The 25,083-nt window shown below is 44.3% G+C and overlaps 1 protein-coding gene across 7 annotated transcripts in view; it reads right to left on the minus strand.

Moving 5' to 3' along the window:
• ttc29 (tetratricopeptide repeat domain 29) overlaps positions 1 to 25,083 on the minus strand; it is a 46,140-nt gene that overhangs the window by 10,510 nt on the left and 10,547 nt on the right. For 6 of the 7 annotated variants that reach the window (XM_064345362.1, XM_064345358.1, XM_064345360.1 and 3 more), the window contains 5 exons: positions 18,370 to 18,600; positions 16,375 to 16,460; positions 5,382 to 5,473; positions 3,870 to 3,993; positions 621 to 846 (listed from right to left, as the gene is read on the minus strand). In XM_064345362.1, coding sequence (XP_064201432.1) covers positions 621 to 846; positions 3,870 to 3,993; positions 5,382 to 5,473; positions 16,375 to 16,460; positions 18,370 to 18,600 — 759 coding nt within the window. The remainder of the gene's footprint in view (positions 1 to 620; positions 847 to 3,869; positions 3,994 to 5,381; positions 5,474 to 16,374; positions 16,461 to 18,369; positions 18,601 to 25,083) is intronic. The other variant, XM_064345357.1, reaches the window with a different exon arrangement.

Below are 25,083 nucleotides of genomic sequence, written 5' to 3' on the forward strand. Positions count from 1 at the left end.
GGGCTGGGCCAGCCTGCTCCGCGCCACGGCGAGCTCCTGTCAGAGCGCTTTATCCCCAGCTTTTCATCACTGTGCAGAAGCTGCTGGGTGGAGGCCACCTGAGAGTCCTAAGAATCCGGCTACTAGTCATTAGCTCGGCCTGCTCAGAGACTCAGGGTACAGCTCGGCTGAATATCGCTGCTGACAAAGCACATCATAACTCCTGATCCTCCGCTAGGCCGATGCGCTGCACAGACATGCCAGTTCTAATATGGGGATCTTCTGTGACTGTTTTACACGAGCTGAGGACTGAACACCTTCACCTCGGAAAAGCTCCAAAAGCACCTAACCCAAACCCTAACACTAACGCTAACCCGAACACTAATGCTAACCCTAACCCTAACACTAACCCTAACCCAAACCCTAACACTAACGCTAACCCGAACACTAATGCTAACCCTAACCCTAACACTAACACTAACCCTAACCTGAACACTAATGCTAACACTAACCCAAACCCTAACACTAACCATAACGCTAACACTAACCCGAACCCTAACGCTAACACTAACGCTAGCGCTAACCCTAACAGGCAGGAAGCAGCGGAGCAGCAGTATTGCTGTCCCTGATAGAGGACGTACCGTCTGCCTGGGCGAACGTGTCGTTGCGGCTCTCTTTCCAGGCCACCAGCCGGCAGGTGTGGACGTGTCGGGCCTGGGCGACGTGGCTGCTGTAGGTGCTCATCATCATGCAGGCCCTGGCGGTGCCCAGGTACACCTGCGCCTTCTGCAGCACAGCCACGCTGTGCAGGTTCTGCGCTATCTCGTACGCGCGCTGGAAATGCTGGCAGCCCCTGTCATACTGGCCCTGCAGAGCACCAGAGCAGCAGCAGCGTTAAGCCTGGATTAGCTGGGCTGGGACAGGGGGTCTGCGCTGGTAGTCTGCGCTGGGGTGGGTGTCTGCGCTGGAAGTCTGCGCTGGGGTGGGAGTCTGTGCTGGGGTGGGGGTCTGCGCTGGGTGGGGTCTACTCTGGGGTGGGGGTCTGTGCTGGGTGTCAGCGCTGCGGTGGGGGTCTGCGCTGGGATGGGGGTCTGCGCTGGGTGTCTGTGCTGGGGTGGGGGTCTGTGCGGGGTGGGGGTCTGTGCGGGGAGTCTGCGCTGGGGTGGGTGTCTGCGCTAGATGTCTGCGCTGGGGTGGGTGTCTGCGCCGGAAGTCTGCACTGGGGTGGGAGTCTGCGTTGGGATGGGAGTCTGCGCTGGGTGTATTCGCTGGGGTGGGGTTTCTGCGCGGGGAGTCTGCTCTGCGCTGGGTGGGGGTCTGCGCTGGGTGTCTGTGCTGGGGTGGGGTCTGCGCTGGGTGTCTGTGCTGGGGTGGGGGTCTGCGTTGGGATGGGAGTCTGCGCTGGGTGTCTGTGCTGGGGTGGGTGTCTGCGCTGGGTGTATTCGCTGGGGTGGGGTTTCTGCGCGGGGAGTCTGCTCTGCGCTGGGGTGGGGGGTCTGCGCTGGGTGTCTGTGCTGGGGTGGGGGTCTGCGCTGGGTGTCTGCTCGCACTGGCATGTCAGTGATGGCGGTGGTGTATTTGCATTGCACTGTCTGCACCTTAAGAGGATGTTTTTGTAATGTGAAAGCCCAGGGGTAATTCAGGGTTACACAGAAAACACTGTTTGATTGCCTGACTAACAAAAATAGGGCAGTAATCTTCTGCGTAGAGGGAATTCCTTCAACAAGAACAAAGAGGAGAGAGGAGGCCTGGAATTCCTGGCTGTGTGCTTCTGTTTATACACCAGTGAGTCAACACTGGAACGTGAGTTTATATAGATATCGTTTTTTTTTTAACCCCGCTGTTACTTCAGCTGAATGTATAATCAGAAGAGGTGGGCTGAACGAACACGAGCTCTGCCTCAAAGGACGCTGGGAAAGAGCTGACAGGTCCCCCCCTTCAGCCACGTGTTAGCTTTTCATTACTAGAATGCAAACAGAATTAAACTTTCTTATTATTTCTAATAGCAGAATCCTATTTACCTTTGGGTGTACACCATGTTATTTTTAAATTTGTGCTTCTGGAACAAAAATTCTGAGAGCACAACTTCAGGTCCTCTCAACCATAACATAAAATCACATCAATCTGCCAAACACTGGACTCATTCCGTGGATCAATACACAACTATTAGGCTACATGTTCCAATAGCATCTGTAAGATTATGGTATCTAGAAAATACCTTGGGAATTTAAAGTAATATATAAGACCATGTTAAAATGCAGTCACACAAATATGTTGCTATTTTTTGTATTTTCTGTTTTATTTTCATAATTGTATAAGTAAAGCCTTCTTGCACCAGCAAAAATAAATAGGTGTTAAATAAATAAATAAATACATAATCTTCCTACGTGATAAAATAAGATAAATGAGAAACAATGAGGTTATGTGTTTTTCTATAAACTATCCATAGTGAAGGTCTCCAGTCATATTCTCATCTTTACTTCAAACAGGTACACTAACAAGGGCAGAATAACCATTTCATATTTCCTTTCAACATTAAATATGGAATATCAGTGACAGGATGGGGCTAGATTAGCAGGTCCTGAGAAGCTATCAGGGCTAGAAGCTAAATGCTACAATAAAAGCTGTACATCAATAATATGAAGCCTGTCTGGAAAAGAGTAAACCAACTTATATGAAATGTGTTAACCAATTCTAATATGGGTAATGGCAATTAAAAATAATACCTGAAAAATAAGTGTAGCACTTTCCCTGAAAGATCCTTTATAAGAGCTACATAATGGTGCAATGTACAGTACATGATTCATCACCACTGATGCAGTTACTGACATTACTCTGGAACAGAAAAACACTCCCAGACACACTTACTCTGGAACAGAAAAACACTCCCAGACACACTTACTCTGGAACAGAAAAACACTCCCAGACACTTACTCTGGAACAGAAAACACTCTCAGCACACTTACTCTGGAACAGAAAACACTCTCAGCACATTTACTCTGGAACAGAAAACACTCCCAGACACACTTACTCTGGAACAGAAAACACTCCCAGACACACTTACTCTGGAACAGAAAAACACTCCCAGGCACACTTACTCTGGAACAGAAAAACACTCCCAGACACACTTACTCTGGAACAGAAAAACACTCCCAGACACACTTACTCTGGAACAGAAAAACACTCCCAGGCACACTTACTCTGGAACAGAAAAACACTCCCAGACACACTTACTCTGGAACAGAAAAACACTCCCAGACACACTTACTCTGGAACAGAAAAACACTCCCAGGCACACTTATTCTGGAACAGAAAAACACTCCCAGACACACTTACTCTGGAACAGAAAAACACTCCCAGACACTTACTCTGGAACAGAAAAACACTCCCAGGCACACTTATTCTGGAACAGAAAAACACTCCCAGACACACTTACTCTGGAACAGAAAAACACTCCCAGGCACTTACTCTGGAACAGAAAAACACTCCCAGGCACTTACTCTGGAACAGAAAAACACTCTCAGCACACTTACTCTGGAACAGAAAAACACTCCCAGATACACTTACTCTGGAACAGAAAAACACTCCCAGGCACTTACTCTGGAACAGAAAAACACTCCCAGGCACTTACTCTGGAACAGAAAAACACTCCCAGACACACTTACTCTGGAACAGAAAAACACTCCCAGGCACTTACTCTGGAACAGAAAAACACTCCCAGGCACTTACTCTGGAACAGAAAAACACTCCCAGGCACTTACTCTGGAACAGAAAAACACTCCCAGGCACTTACTCTGGAACAGAAAAACACTCCCAGGCACTTACTCTGGAACAGAAAAACACTCTCAGCACACTTACTCTGGAACAGAAAAACACTCCCAGGCACTTACTCTGGAACAGAAAAACACTCCCAGGCACATGCAGGCCTCCTCCAGGTTGTGCTTCAAGCTCTCGTCCTGAGACACCTCCACAAACTTCTCCAGGTACTGAACACTCTCCCCAAGTTTGCCTTCGCTGAATCCAACAAATACAGCATGACTTAAACAGGCAATGCAGCACAGATTGCAATAACCATGTGCTTTCATTTACAAGGTATACAATAATCCTACACTGAAGTCTCTAAGGTGCTAATGCTGTGAGAAAACTAAAATATCTATTGCATATATAAATATAAACATTTGGGGTATTCATTTTGACCTTGCAGTTCCGTGAATCTCTGTCCATTTTTAAATATTCAGTGTCTTGTGTTAAAAATAGTAAATATTGTGTGTGTGTACCACCATATATATATGTGTGTGTGTGTGTGTGTGTGTGTGTACCACCATAAAACTGCAACCTTATGATCAAAATTAAACAAACAGCAGAAAGCTGGCTGAGTGTTGTGTATTGAAGTGGGCTGAAAGTTTAGGCACACACACACACTGTGAGGAGGCAGGGAGGCTCCGGGGCCACACTGGGGCCCTACAGGCTATCTGTGAATCAAGGTGTTTCCAATCTCCAACCGGGAAGACAGGACACTTAGCACCCTCCCTCCCCTGACAACTGTCCAATTATGTATATCACACTTGGCCTAGTGTTTGCACTAGAAGTAATCAATAAAGGATGTGGTTGAGTGAACATAGATTTTGGTTGAACCAATTGCATGAAAACTTAATCATTTGCTCAGAGTGGAGAAATCAAACAGAGCAGAGATGGAAGAGCCGGGCGACGGGGCTGGGGGGGCGACGGGGCTGGGGGGCGACGGGGCTGGGGGACGACCGCTCCTCCCTGTTTGTGGGCCCCGGTCGCCCCCAATACAGCAAATGGGATTGGTGACAGGTGGAAATCTAAAATGCTGCCTCCATTTCATGAATTAATGTAAACACTACCCATGTAATTATTTCTGTGGTCATTTTTGGGGAATTTCATATAAGACCTGCAGGTCCAATTTAATGAAAAAGCGAAGCTTACTGGGGCGTTTAATTGTATATAAGGAAACCTAAGTGTGAAGGGGAGACGCGAATAAAATGAAAGCACAGTCCAACAAGTGGAAAATCTTATTCAGTTTAAACATGGCATTTGGGCCCAGACCAGGGCTGCTATTGATCTACGGCTGGGGAGCAGAAAGGGAAACAGCTGCTGCTGAAACGGGAGCAGCCAGAGGTCTGGGCTTAATGCTATTAGTCTCCATTTCAACATTTAAAAACAAATTAATGAAGAATAAAACATTTAAAAAACACAGTTCCGTACTGATTCTAGGAGTCGGTGTGTGAATCTTTAACGTGGGTTTGGCGTTGTTACTGGCGGCCCATCCTGCAGGTACCCTAACGAAATACTGAATAAATGACATATTAGGCTGCATAAGAACAGTGGAAGCAGCTTACACTGAATGGCTAAGGCCTTTATGATCAGGGCCCTCTCACCTTTCCAGAGACTTTGCAACGGCCTTATAAGCAGTTCCCAAGCTTTCATCATCTCCCAAATCTGCCGAAATGTCCATATACAGATTCAAATACTGTGGAAATATAAGAAAATACATAATTTCAGTCATGTATCAAGCACTGACACTTAAAGGGACAAGTTGTCTTTAAATACCCATAACTTTTAGCAAGGAGCTTTATTTAAAAGGCAGTAATCTGATATGTCAGTAAATATCCTGCCGTATTTTTCTACATAAAAATGAAGAATTCAAGGACATAAATGGAGGTACATACAGCACCCCATACAGAATGGCACTGCCCAGTGGGGTACATACAGCACCCCATACAGAATGGCACTGCCCAGAATAGGCCCATACGAATGCACTGCCGTGTCATACAGACCACAGAATGGCACTGCCCAGTGGGGTACATACAGCACCCCATACAGAATGGCACTGCCCAGTGAGGTACATACAGCACCTACGTACTGCCCAGTGGGCATACAGCACCAATGGCACTGCCAGGGCAACAGCACCCCATAGAATGGCATGCCCGTGGGTACATACAGCACCCATACAGAGCACTGCCCAGTGGTAACGCCCCATACAGAATGGCACTGCCCAGTGGGGATACACCCTACAGATGGCATGCCAGGGGACAACAACCCCATACAGAATGGCACTGCCCAGTGGGGTACATACAGCACCCCATACAGAATGGCACTGCCCAGTGGGGTACATACAGCACCCCATACAGAATGGCACTGCCCAGTGAACACAACTGCAGGACTGCACACAGCCATAATGGACTATTTCACAGGCATTTGACCAAATCAAACTTCACTTTATTCAACTAGTTTTCTTGTTACTGATGAATTAGGAAGTGTTCATGCTAAAAGTTACACATGAACAGTTATTCCAAAGGAAACAGCCTTAGGTTGGGTTATGGAAATGTTGAGTACATTAGTGGCAGTGACTAAGGTTTACTGATTTGCATACATTCAAAAACTGAATTCATATTTATGTTGCAATTGTGCTGTTTCCTCTGTGCAGAAACACAAACACATGAACTGATGAAAACGGACAAACAATAAAAAAAACACATCTTAACCTTTTCACCAAACTTATCATCAAGCAAATGTACTTTAGCCAGAAAGTATACCACCTAAATTCTTTGCCAACTTCCTAAATGATTATTTCCAAAGTTAAATAGTTAACTTAAATTATTTTTTCCCCCCAATTTTCACAAAACAAATTTGCTAGCCACCTTAAGGGTGGCGTTCTTTCCGAGGCAAAATTCTAAATTAAGATGGCTTCCTAGCTAACACGTTAAAGGATTTTTTGCAATCGATCACAATCACCCAACATGTAGCCTAATCCATTGTTTTATGGTCTTCTTAACTTCCTTTTCATATCATTAATTCCAAGCACAAAGAGTCACCATTACTGGGTTACTTAATTGGGTGTAGAAAACAAGGCAGTGCCCTGACACAGTTCAATTTAGCCTTTGATTGACATTTAAAGAACTTACTTAAATAGCTTAGTTTAGCAGAGGCTGTAAAGAACAGAAATACTGTGAAGGCAGAGACTCTGATAAAGTCCTAATACTTGCTTATATTCATCACAAAAATGCACAAAGCTCATTGCAGACAGATGGGAGTAGACACTGTTGTCTTTTTTATTAACATTGGTCATCTTTGTCACAAACAGCATGACTGATACCATGACTGATTCCACAGCATGACTGATTCCATGACTGATACCATGACTGACACCATGACTGATTCCATGACTGATACCATGACTGATACCATGACTGATACCATAGCATGACTGATTCCATGACTGATACATGGGCTTGAGAGGATGTGACATAGTTCTGCATCTTCTACCTCAAGGGTAATTGAGTAACTGACTGATCATTGCCACACACAGAGAGCAGAGGAGGAGGAGGGTTGCAGATTTCTCTGTCGTGGGCATTCATATAGGGAAGGGAAATAAACAAGAAAGCACTTAGAAGACAAATGCACTCTGCTTTTGTCTTTTAAGTGCAAAAAAAACAAGAATATATATTTTTGTTACATTTTAATGTCAAAAGGCATCCCTTTGTGTGGAGACAACCTTTCTCTCAGCTTCGCCGTTCCCTAATGCTTCTGCTAAAATCACTTACAACATTAATCAAAGATCATTGGCTAATGGTTTCTGACAAGCAGAGCAATAATGGGCCACAGTCCAACCTGTACCAACACATCTGTTAATGTTACCGGTGCAGGCTGCTAATGCAAATGCTGGCGAGACACAGGCCCGTAAAGCACTTAGGGCCTGAGACATCACCACATGAAGCATGAAAAAGCCTCTCACTGCTATGCAAATAGCAGGCATTACACTGGATGATTTACAGCTGCTCAACCCAAACACCCAGTGTGCAAAGCCACTCCACTCTCTCTGCAAATGAGAGATGTTATCTTGATAGTAAAACACTGAGGATGAATATTATAATGCCCTGCCTCCTTACACCAAGCCAAACAATGGGGTTATGGGACGGCTGGCTAACTTCTACTCAGCAGACAAATCATATCGCAGCCAAATTAAAGAACAGTTCTTTTTATAAAATACTCAATAAAGTTGCTAAAGATTTTCTGATTCACAATGTACACCAACGGATGCAGCTCTGGTCTGACATGCACATTACTTAACAATTGATGACAAAAGATTCTATATTAGCAAATAAAATAATTCACATTACTTGCAACACAGTTAGAGTTTTTTCCTCCCATAATTATCATTCTTATCATTCTAATTATCATTCTCAATGTTCTTATGGCTGAGGGTGAATGTTCTGAAGGCATTTAGCAGAAAGATGATAGGAAATAGGAAAAACTATAAGTGAGGCACTGAATGATATATGATAGCAAAAACTAGTGAGGCACTGAACATGTGGAAAGAAGCATTCAAATCACAATCAAATCCCCACAAAACATACAGTCAAATCCCTTAAAAATTCAAACACTGAAACATGCCTTTTTCTTCTAAAAAAATATTGAATGAATGAATGAATGAATGAATGAATGAATGAATGAAAATTTCTGCAGTAATTTAAGGCATGAACGATCTAATAAAGTGAAAAAATATTAAATACAGATATGAAGAAAGACTGTCAGCAAGAGTGTGTAGCAGCTCATAGTGTGTCTGACTCAAGCCCCAAACGAATCCCCTGCACGTCTGACTCCAGTCCAAAATGAATCCCCTACAATATCTGACCCAGGCCCCAAACAAATCCCCCGTGCGGCTCACCCAAGCCCCAAACGAATCCCCCATTCGGCTCACTCAAGCCCCAAACGAATCCCCCGTGCGGCTCACTCAAGCCCCAAACGAATACCTTGTGCGGCTCACCCAAGCCCCAAACGAATCCCCCATGAGGCTCACTCAAGCCCCAAATGAATCCCCCGTGCGGCTCACTCGAGCCCCAAACGAATCCCCCATGCGGCTCACTCAAGCCCCAAACGAATCCCCCGTGCGGCTCACTCAAGTCCCAAACGAATCCCTTGTGCGGCTCACCCAAGCCCCAAACGAATCCCCCATGCGGCTCACCCAAGCCCCAAACGAATACCATGTGTGGCTCACTCAAGCCCCAAATTTGGGGTCCAATTCCCAGTTTTTTTATTTAAGAAAAGACTTCCTGCTACTTGGGCAAGCATGATAACCCAATTTTTTATTCATTGTTAAAAAACAAAAAAAAAAAACTAAACAAAAAAGAAAAAACAATAGGAGGTAATTTGCTGATTAGTTGTATTTAATAATGCAGCATGCACAAGGAAATGATAAACTGACTCTTGAGAAATGTATGGTGTTGAATACTTAGTAGAGATTACTCTATTACATTCTAATTTTCAAGACTATATTAAAATTAACTCTCATCATGAAAAAGAAAAAATAGGACAACCATGCCCTAAATCATTATGACAGAGTTTATAATATATGTGTTAGCACATTACCAGTGTTACTCCCAACTGAAAACTGTGTGGAAAAGGTCCTCCTTTCATAATTTTAGTCTTGTGACAGCATTTATACTTAAAAGAAAATCTCATGCCAGTAACACAAAAAGAGAGGCAATATAACTGACGCGGAATACAGCACAGGCCTGTTAGAGGCGATATAACTGACGCGGAATACAGCACAGGCCTGTTAGAGGCGATATAACTGACGCAGAATACAGCACAGGCCCGTTAGAGGCGATATAACTGACGCAGAATACAGCGCAGGCCCGTTAGAGGTGATATGACTGACGCAGAATACAGCACAGGCCTGTTAGAGGCGATATAACTGACGCAGAATACAGCACAGGCCTGTTAGAGGTGATATAACTGACGCAGAATACAGCGCAGGCCCGTTAGAGGTGATATAACTGACGCAGAATACAGCACAGGCCTGTTAGAGGTGATATAACTGACGCAGAATACAGCACAGGCCTGTTAGAGGCGATATAACTGACGCAGAATACAGACACTCTTTTATGAAGCTTTTGGCCCCCCAGGTCACTCACAGAGTGGCTGGTACACAGGGTCCCAAAGGCTGCCAGGGGTATCGCCACCCACAGGTTCTGTGAAAAATGGCATATAGTGGAGGCCAACTGGATCAGAGGTTCTGAGTCTGTTTCTCTGTTCAGACTGCGATTCTGAGTCTGTTTCTCTGTTCAGACTGCGATTCTGAGTCTGTATCTCTGTTCAGACTGCGATTCTGAGTCTGTATCTCTGTTCAGACTGCGATTCTGAGTCTGTTTCTCTGTTCAGACTGCGATTCTGAGTCTGTATCTCTGTTCAGACTGCGATTCTGAGTCTGTTTCTCTGTTCAGACTGCGATTCTGAGTCTGTTTCTCTGTTCAGACTGCGATTCTGAGTCTGTATCTCTGTTCAGACTGCGATTCTGAGTCTGTATCTCTGTTCAGACTGCGATTCTGAGTCTGTATCTCTGTTCAGACTGCGATTCTGAGTCTGTTTCTCTGTTCAGACTGCGATTCTGAGTCTGTATCTCTGTTCAGACTGAGATTCTGAGTCTGTATCTCTGTTCAGACTGCGATTCTGAGTCTGTATCTCTGTTCAGACTGAGATTCTGAGTCTGTATCTCTGTTCAGACTGCGATTCTGAGACTGTTACTCTGTTCAGACTGCCTGAGACTGCAGTACAGGCTCGCAGTGCCCGGACAGCAGGCACCAATGACAGGACTGCTTTCCATACTCCACCTCCAAGCTCCTGGCTCCAGGCTCTAACCGTTGCCTCTTTGAATAATTACTGAATAACAACCAGAAAGAGGGCCTTGATTGGTTGAAGTGCATGAACATTACATAAGAACTGGCGAATGGGTGAGACAGAAAAATACATGATGTAAAATCACTCTCTTCTAGAGCCCCCTGTGACTGCTTTAGAGAACTTCACCCTAAACTGTCTAAATTAAATAGCGCAGGTATGATAATATTCTGGCAATATATTACCTAAATATTTTTTAAAGCCTGGTAATATTTTAGTTTCCAATTCTAATTCTAAAGAATTAATTGAATCCAAAAGTAGTGCTTAGAGGGATTACACCTGATGAGTCAGAATTGCTCCAAGGCTCAAACAGAAACAATTAGCTCACTCCATTCTAGCTGATAATTAAAATGTGTATTACTTTGGCCAAACTTTGCCAAATAATTACAACATTAAAGATCAGCTTATTAAATTAAATTTAGCAGAGGGATCTCTACTTCGCTGGAGCTGGGAATGCTGGGAATGTCCTGAGATTCCGGAGTTCTGAAAGCTGGATCCTGGCAGCCTGATCCTCCCTCAGTGCTCACCATTCATATTATTTGCATGTAACAATGTGTTTGGAAAAATTCTACATTCTCCTTGGAAATGATTTGAAAATAGAGCTGCATAGAGAAATGAGTTTAGATCCACCCTAAAGGAGAAAGAGGGATAGACACAGATGAATATATACAAATATATATATATATATATATACATATATATATATATATATATATATATATATATATATATATATATATATGAACATATACATATATGAAAATATACACACATACATAAATATGAACATATATACACATACATATATATGACAATATACACACATACAGGTATATGAACATATACACACATACATACATTTGACAATATACGCACATACATAAACAAACATATACACACATACATATATATGACAATATACACACATACAGGTATATGAACATATACACACATACATACATATGCACATATAAACACAAACTTAAAAAATGACTACCTAACCTGCACTGGATTAATGTTTCTGATAAGTAAATGAACAATAATAAATACTATTATACTACTATACTATCCCAGCAAGGGTCGCCCCTGAATCCCAGAAAGGATCACCCCTGAATCCCAGCAAGAATCGCCCCTGAATCCCAGCAAGGCTTGCCCCTGAATCCCAGCAAGGCTTGCCCCTGAATCGCAGCAAGGTCACCCCTGAATCGCAGCAAGGATCGCCCCTGAATCGCAGCAAGGATCGCCCCTGAATCGCAGCAAGGATCGCCCCTGAATCGCAGCAAGGATCGCCCCTGAATCGCAGCAAGGCTCAGCCCTGAATCTCAGCAAGGATCGCCCCTGAATCGCAGCAAGGATCGCCCCTGAATCGCAGCAAGGCTCAGCCCTGAATCTCAGCAAGGATCGCCCCTGAATCCCAGGTGAGAGAGGCCAGCTTTATCTCCTGTTCCTACACTGTTGAATGTGACAAACATTGACTAAATATTGTGTCTGCCAGGAGCTTTTATCATGTATGTTATAACAACCAGTAATATGTGTAAATAATAAATGGCTAACATCTTATGGGACCTGAGCGGGACTGATAAACAATTTAAGGAGCCCTCTGACGGGACTTCGCTGGTTGGTGGAATTCCCCCTGGCTTCCCAGTAGAGTTTTGGCCTGACAATAAACAACAATTTAATACTTTATCTAATCCCAGCCAGGAGGTGAGTCCAACAGTGAGCTTTTGCAGATGTTCACATCCAATAATCTATCCATAATTGATGAAACAGGGAGGTCAGATGTAATGGCTGCCGCTGCTGTAGCTACAAATAAATGGTTATTGACAAAACAAGCCAGTGTGCAGCGGAACGCTGTGACAAGCAGGAAGCTGTGCGGAGAGAGGCCAGCCCAGCGGAGCGGCGCAATCTTTCACTGGCTCCGTCCTTCACAGGCCAGCCCTCTTTCACTGGCACTGTCCTTCACAGGCCTGATCTTTCACTGGCTCTGTCCTTCACAGACCCACTCTCTTTCACTGGCGCTGTCCTTCACAGGCCTGATCTTTCACTGGCTCCGTCCTTCACAGGCCAGCCCTCTTTCACTGGCACTGTCCTTCACAGGCCTGATCTTTCACTGGCTCTGTCCTTCACAGGCCTGATCTTTCACTGGCGCTGTCCTTCACAGGCCTGATCTTTCACTGGCTCTGTCCTTCACAGACCCTCTCTCTTTCACTGGCTCTGTCCTTCACAGGCCTGATCTTTCACTGGCGCTGTCCTTCACAGGCCTGATCTTTCACTGGCGCTGTCCTTCACAGGCCTGATCTTTCACTGGCACTGTCCTTCACAGGCCTGATCGTTCACTGGCGTTGTCCTTCACAGGCCTTATCTTTCACTGGCACAGTCCTTCACAGGCCTGATCTTTCACTGGCGCTGTCCTTCACAGGCCTGATCTTTCACTGGCGCTGTCCTTCACAGGCCTGATCTTTCACTGGCGCTGTCCTTCACAGGCCTGATCTTTCACTGGCACCATCCTTCACAGGCCTGATCTTTCATTGGTGCTGTGCTTCACAGGCCTGATCTTTCACTCTTCACAGGCCGGTGCTGTCCTTCACAGACCCACACTCATTCACATATTTAATTAAATTTGACACATTATATTAAATATGTACTGTATCCTTGTACCTAACACTTGGAAATTAATCTAATTTGTCTTGTAAACAAATATTGAGCATTAAAGTCAGATGAGCAGCGGCACTCAATTGCTTCAGATTGCATATAAATATATTAAAAATTAGCATTTTTAACATAACCCATTCAGGTCAAATATCAACCTAAACTTGGCCTCTAATGTGCATTCTGAATATTCAGTTCTCTGAACTAGCAAGCTTACAAGTGCAAATAAATGCTGTTAGCTCCATCTTAATGCACAGCTGAACCCTTACACGCTCACAAGATACAGCATTGCATTAATCTCTATCAAGGATGTCTTTTTCCCCTGCAGTCAATAGCTATTCTTTAATCAAATTATCAAATCAGGAACTGAATTCAAATTAGTGGCATGTCTATGTGACACTGCATTCTGTAATTTTTGGTACTTACCACATAGCATAAAAATAACAACAACAAAAAAAAAATATATATATATCTTTGTGTTTATGAGGCAACTTGCCACTTTGCTCATTTTCTCGGCTGCTAACATGAAGTTATTGATATTAAAGAGTGCAGTTTTAAATGGGACTGTAACGCGTTTGATCCAGCGCACTGACTCGTTGAGTCATTTCCCTCCCCCGGTGTTGTATGTTTAAGGCTCATTAAACACAAAAGCTGCTTATGTGCACCTTCTCGGCGCTAAATAACCGCGGAACAAAGGCTTGATGGGGATAATAACAGCTCTTTAAGAGTGAGAGGACACAGCCCGCTGCAGAGGAAGTGGTGCTAATGACGTATTCCTCCCCCTGTAGTGGTGAATTGTGCAGCTCTTGGCTCAGTCCCTTTTTACCTCTTAATTACTCTGTAAGATCATAAATATTTCAGGCATATGCTTCCCTGCTTTGTCGTTGCAGTTGAACTAAGAGAAACAACTTCATATGCATATTAATGGGGGGGGCGGGGGGGTGTTAGGACGGCACAAGGAAACGCCACTCTTCCTCAACATCTGCTCTCTTTAGGCCCCTCTGAAGAGACTGCCTGAGGGGGGGGGCCTGAGGGGGGGCCCAAGGGGGGGGTCCCGAGGGGGGGAGGGCTGAGGTGGCCCGGGTACAGATCCCTGTGATGGAAAACAGGCAGTCACCGCCCCCCCAGCCCAGATCCCCACAGACCACCCCCCCCACAACACAAGCCCAAAACCACAACATACTCCCCCCTGCCCAGACCCCACTAACCCCCCCCAGCCCAGACCCCCACTAACCCCCCCCCAGCCAAGACCCCGCCCCCTGACCCCCCAGCCCAGACCCCCAGGAGCCCCCGGTGCGTGTCAGGACATCTTTAGCATTCTCACAGGCAGGGCAGAGCAGCCGCAGCCAGGGGGGGTCTAATGGGGGGGGGGGGGGGGACTCTAATGGGGGGGGGCTGTGTGTAATGACAAGCGCAGGTCCGGAGGGAGTGGGGGCTGTGATTGTGGCCCTGTACCCATCTGAGGCCTACTTGGTGGAAAGGCCCATTAAAATGACAATATAAATGTAAATCTTACAGCAATAATTTTTAAAACAGGGCACTTGTCACTCAGTGTGTCACTGCATTACATCATTGAATACTGGCTTAAGTCATCTGATACTGAATTTATGGACTTTAAACTACCACTACACACCACTTAGCCAATACGTACAAAGATTCTAACGCTATGTATCTGTGCAATGAATTCAACTTGAGTTCAACTTGATTCAATTTTAGCGTGTACACACACATACACAGCCTTCTAGTAATGAATAAAATAAATTAGTAAAAAAGACCTTTACTAGAAGTAATCTTCAATTACGAAATTATTTTTAGTCAAAAAGTTTATCAATCAAAATTTTATTTCTATTCAATAAATTTTACATGTAGCATTTTAAGTTTTCAGTAAACATGAAAAGGAATATGTTTTATCTTTCAGTCCTGTGTAAAATTTGCCATATTGCAGCATAGGGCAAAGACATCACTAAATCAATAATAAAATCAAATATTTGTGCAGCTTGTAGAGTGAAGTAATATTAATTATGAGGTGCACAGAAACACTGGCATAATATTAGTCCATTACAGCAGCATACAGTAAAGATTCAGTCCAATTCTGTGTATATAATTTCATGTGAAACAGGAGAAATGCTTTCTTCCAGGTTTTTGTTGCTATGCAGCTGTGTTTTGAATGCCCTGACCGTAGTCTCGCCACCAGCAAGGTCTGGATACAGTGCACCGAGCGCATAAAATAGATTGGGCAGCAAAAGCTAATTAGCTTCAGCATTTTCTTCTGCAATTAAAATGCCAGGGACAACACACTGCAGACACAACCTTGTCTCCTAAAAAAGGTTATGAGCCCTTCATCATTCAACAGAATAAAGAGCCTGTTAAGTTCCAGTTCAGGCTCTTTGATGGTAGTATGGCAATGAACCTGTTTGATGCCACTCAAACTAGGGAGGCAGACAGATCCAGTCACAGGTGAAAGGTCCAGTCACAGGTGAAAGGTCCAGTCACAGGTGAAAGGTCCAGTCACAGGTGAAAGGTCCAGTCACAGGTGAAAGGTCCAGTCACAGGTGAAAGGTCCAGTCACAGGTGAAAGGCTCAGTCACAGGTGAAAGGTCCGGTCACAGGTGAAAGATCCGGTCACAGATGAAAGGTCCAGTCACAGGTGAAAGGTCCAGTCACAGGTGAAAGATCCGGTCACAGGTGCCGTGCCAGATTCCGGATGTGAGAGCTACGGCAGCCGCACCTGGCAGGACTGGCGGCGTACCCGTGAGCCGATTAACCTCACAAACGCACGCTTAACTCCCGCACGGGCACGGAAGGGGCACTGACTGCACGGGCACGGAACGGGCACTGACTGCACGGGCACGGAACGGGCACTGACTGCACGTGGGGACGGTGTGTGGGGACTCTGACGATGTGTGGGGACACTGATGGTGTGGGGGGATGGTGTGTGGGGACTCTGACGGTGTGTGGGGACACTGATGGTGTGGGGGGATGGTGTGTGGGGACCCTGCCGGTGCGGGGGAATGGTGTGTGGGGACAGTGTGGGGGGGCCCTTACCGTTTCAGCGGTTTCGTGGTCCCCCACGCTTTGGTAGGCCAGCCCCACTCGATACGCGGCCTTGCCTTCCACCGCTTTGTCTCCTCCTGGACCGGCAGGAGAAAGAACAATGATTATGGAGATTAAAGACAGAGGAGAAACTAAATACCGGGTTTGATTCTGGATTACCGCCATTACAGCCCTGTTTCTTTTCATCCCTCCATTTTGATTATTATACTTTCAGTGGAGGATTTAACCACAGGGCACTGGGCCATCGCCTCGGGGAGCCCCTGTTCAATGCGAGCGCTTTTCCCCGAGTTTACTGCTCCACCTCCATCCTGCCAGCGAGGCACCCTGACAACCAGCAGCCCTCAGACTCTCTGCCCCCAGGCTATCCCCAAACCTTAAATCCGCCACAGCGCACGCCTCACTCTGAAATGAGATGTGCTTGCAGGTAATTCATGGTACAAGAATGGAAAGATAATGTGAGCCATACACTTATTGTGATACTAGAGACCAGCACAATAGCTGATTGTGTGTGTGTGTGCGCTAATCATTACTGAAACAGGAAATTGTTATAAAATTAATAATATTATGTTATTAGACACAAAATAATTGGAATAAATACCCTGCAGCTTGAATTTCGCTTCCTTAAATCATCATAAATGCCTGAACCAGAAAGGGACAGAATCTTCTACATCAGAAACGACAAAAAAATTCTGTCTCCCTCACAGTAGGATTTTTTTGAAACACCAATACTATATTAGTATGCAGTATATAGTATTCTAGTGTTTGCTGGTTCCTTCTGAACACAGACCACTACACTGCAAAAGCATGAACTAAATTTGAGGAAATCTCTATTTTATGAAAGACGGTGAGTAATGGGCCTTTGTGTTGCTGGGTAACAGTAGTGATTCCATAGTGCTACTCACAGCAGTCAAGTGGCTGTAGAGGTAATCCAAGTTTGGTTCAGTACTACAGGTGTTTCCTCTGTGCTTTCACTGTTTTCTCTGTGTTTTCTGTTTTCTGTGCTTTCTCTGTGCTTTCTCTGTGTTTCTGTTTTCTGTGTTTTCTCTGTGCTTGCTCTGTGCTTTCACTGTTTTCTCTGTGTGTTTCTCTGTGTTTTCTCTGTGCGTTTCTGTGTTTTCTATGTGTTTCTCTGTGTTTTCTGTGTGTTTTCTCTGTGCTTTCTCTGTGTTTTCACTGTGCTTTCTCTGTGCTTCTCTGTGTTTTCTGTTTTCTCTGTGCTTTCTCTGTGCTTTCAGGCTTGTGGAAGATGGTGCGCTGATACAGTGCAGAAGCTATCCCATGATGCACCGCTCTCCCGCAGAAACAGTTGGACTCTGGCTTGGTGCGGTGTCCGTGGCATTCATCTTCTGGTAACAGCAATGGGCCGGTGCTGGAAGGTTGTGAGTAACAGCTTTGCTGCTGAATGCTGCTCCCTGCTGCTTTGCTCTACTTGCCCGTTTAATTATCACTGTTAATTAAAGTGTAATCTCAGTGTACTGGCGGAGCGAGCTGACAGGAGATATAGCATTACAACCGAAAAGGCACAGCATAGTGTAATGTCCCTTTTACAGAGTGTTTCTACCATCTGCTATGCTGTTGGGATGAAATGCCTTTGAATGCAGCTCTAGGTCTATTTAAGAAATAAAAATAAAGCTATCCCTGATAGATAGGGCCCAGTGACTTTCTCCAAGAAATTCTCCCCAACTTTTATTTGGGACAAGGGAGAGAACTGTCTTTATCTTTCCCTGTACTTAGGACTGTTATTCTTAGGTAGCTTATAAAACTGGATGAAATCAGAAGATTCATTTACTCCAATAAAAGCTTTCAGAAAACTCTTGGGATCGATTGAGCCAGTAACGCACAAACAGGAAGAGAGAGGCGCGTGATTCACGGGCAGGGTCTGCAGGAACTCACAGGGCCTAATCAAGCAGGCGCACGTGTGATGATGTTTCAGTGCCTCTCCTGAGGGAGAGCGTGCGGGACGCGAGCGGGTTATTTTACACACACCTTCTTTAGCCAACAGAAAGGCTTTAGTCAGGGTCTGGATGGCGGGCTGGTAGTCTTTATTCTCCAGCATGTTGTCGGCGAGCAGCGTGTAAATCCTCCAGAGACACTGGCAGGCGCGTGAGTGGAGGGTTCGTCCCGCCTCGTCCTCCCAGCCCCGCCCCTCTGTCAGATGATGGAATGCTTCATAATGTGCCTGAGCTCTTTCCAGCTGACCTGCAACAGACACCCCATCTGTAATTCAACATTATTTAAGCTTATTTTTAGTCAAAAAGATAAAGATGTGTGTGTAAACACACACACACACACGTGCACACACACACAAACACAAACAAGTGCACACACACATAATTCAAATAATTTGATTTCTTAAAGTATGAACATGAACCCTGGAGACACGTTTGAACGTGTAGTGCTCCAGAGGCAAACCTAGGCTTGTGATTGTATTTCCATAGATTATTACTGTTTCATTATTTTAGGTAAGTGAAGTACCAGACATAACATTATGTTCCTAACTTATCACCATAAAGCCTGAATTCAGGGTCATGTTAGGATCCTTTGTATGAGTAAATAGCGTATACTGTAATACTGTGTCAGTATAAGCTTTTTTTCTACCTAATTTGCATATTATGCCCAATACTTTACAGCGATTGGCTTACTGCAGCCATACTGCTTTGAGTAGCAATTCTTTTGATGCTTTTAAAGATGGGTATCTGAAGAGCACAATAGTGGATGCTGTATGTGGATATTATACATGGTTTCATCAAAGATGTTGTTTTAAATGTTTCACAGAAAATACAATATGGCAGAGACTAAATGTTCCTTGTGAGAAGATGCACCTTGTTTTGTATCAAATTTCTATATAAAATGGGCAAAGAGTTCCATGCATTATTTTCAGCTGTATGCTACAGCGCCACCATCTGGCCAGTTGGTGGGAGGACAGCCTATCAGCAAGCACTCCGCCAATTATGAGTTTTTACTAAAGCATGGATTTTATAGCCACCTTGTCAGAAGAGGGAAGGCTTAGGGTTAGGGTTAGGGTTAGGATTAAGGTCAGGGTTAGGGTTACAGTTAGGGTTAGGGTTATGGTTAGGGTTAGGGTTAGGCTGAGGAGTGAAGTGTTTCCCAGACCATTAAACTACAACAGAGTGCCACTGCTCTGGCAATCCAAAGCACTGCTGCTCAATAAGCACCTGAGCCTCACACAGGGCTACAGCATGCATGCTTTACTCTGACCCTCACACTGAGATACAGCATGCATGCTTTACTCTGACCCTCACACTGAGATACAGCATGCATGCTTTACTCTGACCCTCACACTGAGATACAGCATGCATGCTTTACTCTGACCCTCACACTGAGATACAGCATGCATGCTTTACTCTGACCCTCACACTGAGATACAGCATGCATGCGTTATTCTGACCCTCACACTGAGATACAGCATGCATGCTTTACTCTGACCCTCACACTGAGATACAGCATGCATGCTTTACTCTGACCCTCACACTGAGATACAGCATGCATGCGTTATTCTGATCAACAGTCCACGTTATTCCCCGAACAAAGTATCGAAAAGGGGAGAAATACTCTGAGCGTATACCTGTGGTGCCTGGCCCCTTAAATAGCCCCTGTGAAAAAATAGTACACTCAGTATACCTGAAGCATAATTAGACAAACTTTAATTATACTTAAGAGTATTCTGAAATATAAAATTTTACACTTTGGCATACTATTATGTACATGGGAGCAATGACAAGCAGCAGGAAAAGGCCTGCGGTGCGTCTGATTTCAGTAGCAATGCGACACAATACAGCAGCCCTGCAGCGACACGATACAGCAGCCCTGCAGCAACACGATACAGCAGCCCTGCAGGGACATGATACAGCAGCCCTGCAGGGACACAATACAGCAGCCCTGCAGCGACACGATACACCAGCCCTGCAGCGACATGATACAGCAGCCCTGCAGGGACACGATACAGCAGCCCTGCAGCGACACGATACAGCAGCCCTGCAGCGGACAGATACAGCAGCCCTGCAGGGACACGATACAGCAGCCCTGCAGGGACACGATACAGCAGCCCTGCAGCGAACACGATACAGCAGCCCTGCAGGGACACGATACAGCAGCCCTGCAGCGAACACGATACAGCAGCCCTGCAGCACACATACAGCAGCCCTGCAGCGACACGATACAGCAGCCCTGCAGCGACACGATACAGCAGCCCTGCAGGGACACGATACAGCAGCCCTGCAGCGACACGATACAGCAGCCCTGCAGCGACACGATACAGCAGCCCTGCAGGGACACGATACAGCAGCCCTGCAGGGACACGATACAGCAGCCCTGCAGGGACACGATACAGCAGCCCTGCAGCGACACGATACAGCAGCCCTGCAGGGACACGATACAGCAGCCCTGCAGCGACACGATACAGCAGCCCTGCAGCGACACGATACAGCAGCCCTGCAGCGACACGATACAGCAGCCCTGCAGCGACACGATACAGCAGCCCTGCAGCGACACCATACAGCAGCCCTGCAGCGACACCATACAGCAGCCCTGCAGCTGCACTCCAGATGGGTAACAGGGATAGTATGCAGGGTTTACCCTTTTTATTCCTTAAAGGGGAAGGACGCAGACGGACATGCCTAAGGGTGCTTTCACAGATCTGTATATGACACCCGAGTCTTTAAAAGGAAATTGGTTTCAGACAGTAAAGTGAACTGCAGAAATGGAGGATCTTATGGCACACACACGAGCGTCGGGTTCAGGCCCACACAGCGGCACTATTTCACCTTTTTACATCACTTCCTCCCGTCTGTGTCATCAGCGGGGGGGCGCCTCTCACCAGCCACAGGAGACTTTCAGCGTCCTTAAATGAAAACCTGATGCGCCCGTTCGCTCGCTGATACATCTGCCAAGCCTTAAATTCAATTTAAATAATACGGGTATATTCTATTTGCAATGTTTGCATTAAAAATATGTTTAAGCACAAATGAGCGCAAGCACAGAGCTCCCACTGCAGGAGGAAACAAATGCAATTCTCCCAGCTCCTATTTTGATGTCATTTTTGAGTCCATGAATATTTTATGAAATGGTCCAAACCGAAGCCATATAACATTCCTGCATTACTGATGCTGGTGCCCGTAAGCTACATTAGAGGCATGATTGAGTGCATTAAAATGAACCCATTCAGCACTGCATTGATTACGTGATGGAAAAAGAGTTACTCCACTCAAACGAAACATCGGAAGATTCTGCCATTTTGCATGAAAGGAGGGCGAAGGGAAGCTTCTGACTGGTTTTTTTTTTCTCTGGTCTTTATTTCTGCTCTAAATGATGTGTACATTTAGCCCTGACATTAACAAGGTAGGATGTTAATTAGGTGCAAAATTGCTTCAGGTAGCGTTCAGGTAATTTGAAATGTCAGAATTGTGCAGAGTGGGCTCACTGCCCTGGCTCCACACCGCGGCAGTCCTGCCAGTAGCTCATTATTTCACTGCGTCTAGTCTGTATATATATTTTTTGCCGGTAGAAATAAAAAGAAAAAAGGAATAATAATTGGAAATATTAATGAGAGTGGTGTGTTAAACACAAAGGACTGCTACATGGAGGGTCGGGCTCATTCCTCTGCCAGACGTAGGCATTGCTTCTGCATTATCTTGTATTTCAGTGAGCAGCCTGTCGTAAATTTGTATTTGTACAGCCTACAGATTCCTAACCATCGCTAAGATAAAGACATGCACACTGCACTGTTCCTGTAGTTCAGAGCTGATCTTAAGGCATGCACACTGCACTGTTCCTGTAGTTCAGAGCTGATCTTAAGGCATGCACACTGCACTGTTCCTGTAGTTCAGAGCTCATCTTAAGGCATGCACACAGCACTGTTCCTGTAGTTCAGAGCTCATCTTAAGGCATGCACACTGCACAGTTCCTGTAGTTCAGAGCTCATCTTAAGGCATGCACACAGCACTGTTCCTGCAGCATGTATATCCATGTCTACATGTGCCTGTGAAGATGACTCACAACTGAATGATGGAAATCCATTTAAAAAGATATTTTAGCCAGCCTACTTTTTGAAAGGAAGACATGCATGAGCACATTTATAAATCAACCTGTATTGCATTTACATCTGTTTGAAAGTGTCACTGTGAAGGTAAAAGGGCCAGAGACATTAAGACTGAGTTTATGTTCATACAAATAACGGATGAAATCTAAAACCTTGTAGGGTGATGGAAATGACCATGGCAGCCACCCCATATGATAATGCTAAATTCCTCCCAGGTACAGTATATCAGGTGATGATACAACGGCTCTTCTCTTCTATGTTGGGAGACCTAACACAAGCTAGCACGTATGATTTAGTTTTTAACCAGCACAATTAACAATGGAGAGATTCAATTAGTGAGTTTTTCCCCAAATGTTACAGTTAATATTATGTAAATCTGCACAAAATATATAAATGTGCAAATTAATAAATTAGATCATTCAGACCAGTTTCATGAAACATACTTTAATGAGACGAAGAGAATCCACTTAGTAAAAAATAATGATTAGCTTAAACCAGTGAGGAAAATGTAAGCGATAACACAATGCATTAACGCAGTTGATCTTGCAGAGGTTGAGGTTAAAAATACAAAAAGAAATAGTGATGAGGGTACAACACCACTCCCGCACAGCAACGTAATTAACCTGAATATATTAATTCTGTAACAGACACTCTTTTAAATTATACATTTTCAATTTGCCTTTGACTGCATATTGAGCATAGATGTACAACATGACCTAAAGGATAAGAACACTCATACCTGATGCCTCAAAACATGAATAATTATCTGAAATTGATTGAATTTTTTAAAGAGAGTGAGTGCAGTAATAAACTATCACTGAATATTTTTATATGCATGACTTAAAAAAACAGTCTCGGGTCAAACATTGAATTGAATCTGAACTACTTTTGTCTTGCATGGCCACACTGTGGAGTATGAGAGTGTGTTATCGGCACCTTTTTAGGTGCCAGATAAAGAGTAAATCAGCACTGAACTCCAGGCTATGGTGTTTTGGTACACAATTGCACATCTGGCACAATGAGGGTGCTTCAGTCACACATTTTGCTCCCTCTCTTTGTTTAAAACTCTAAGAATTCAGCAGTTTATTGGTAATCAGATTCAAGACAATGTGAATGCACATAAAATCTGACGATGTATCTACCTTTGAATGTGGAGACAGATGGGTTTCACTCCCTGTCTGGATTTAATGAATTCCAGGATTGTAAAACCCACCATGTAAATGAATTCTAAAAAGGCTTCATTGTGTGCAGTGGGAACATATATTTCACTCACTGTTGATCTATTGGAATAATGATTTGCTTGGTTTACATGGTTAATTGATTCAATCAGACAACCAAGAAATGATGTTTTTATTCATTTGTTTAAAAGCAGTGGTTTATTGTAGACCAGAGAGAAAATGAATGGCACTTTCATTGGAAAACCTACTGCATAAAATCCAGATGCACCTTTTTTTGGCACTTAGAATAATTCCTGCTGTCTCGTTTTCATACCATTGCACATTTTGTATTAGTGCTTCAGAGCAGAAACTAAATTATGCCACAATTCTCCTAAATTAGGCCATACAACCATGCAATAAAGACACCTTTTCAGAAAACATTTCTTGACTTCATAGGGAACAAAACCCTCTTCCAAGGAAAGTTTCACTAAGCTTTTCTGCAAGGTTTCACATACAGTATTAACAATACTGAAATCAGTAACATTTTGGCAGTGAATTAATTTGCCTGGTTAATCATCATTCACCCAAACCTCAGAGGCATGGTTTCTTCTTATAATGTGCACTAAATATCATACTTTCACTGCTATTTAGTTTGTTTGTATTTATAGTGAGAAATTCTTCAAAAGGTCATTGATATAAATCAGGAACAGTAGTGGTCCTAGACTTGACCCTTGAGGGATGCCCATTTTTATTAGCGGAGCCCTTGTAAATAAAGAAACCCTAAGGCATGACCCCTATCAAAGCTCGCCAACGAACCATCCATTACCAGACTGGGAGCAGTGATAGTAGTCCACGGCTATTCTGAAACACTGGCGAAATGCCATTTTACACACAATATAGTCATTTACGGACTACTCTGAAACTGGCCAGTAATTGTCTGGATGCGCACTAGAGCTCCCTCCCTGTAGATGTCAGCTTGGAAGGTTTAGCTCTTACTAGGGATTGCATCTGTATGCAAAGACAGACTAAACATGAGGTCTACATCAGGTGCTACGTCATGCCCTATGTTCAGTATCAAGCTGCCGGCTTTTATTTGCTTAAAACACACTGCTATCGCTCAAATTTCACTGTAATCTTGAAGACAGACAAACAAGCATAAGATATTTGTTGAAGAGTCATTCCTGTGGTAATAATATTCTTTACACAGATCAGAACCAAATAAAGCATTTCAGATGACTTAACTTAAATATTTACTAAATGGATCTTAAATACATTAATTATTTAATACAGCTGGGTACAAATAGTGTCAGAAATGGACAGATTAGTCAAGATCAGAATTTATATATCTCACTGACATCATTTAGCATGCATAGAATCAAAGCTTGAGATTAATTTATGATAAAAAAATCTATAAATATTAAAATATATAAAATAAATCCCAGAGACACTGCCTAGTTAGATGCATCAACAGGCTGGTTTAAAAAC

This window comes from Anguilla rostrata, chromosome 7 (assembly GCF_018555375.3).
Source record: "Anguilla rostrata isolate EN2019 chromosome 7, ASM1855537v3, whole genome shotgun sequence".
NCBI lineage: Eukaryota > Metazoa > Chordata > Actinopteri > Anguilliformes > Anguillidae > Anguilla > Anguilla rostrata.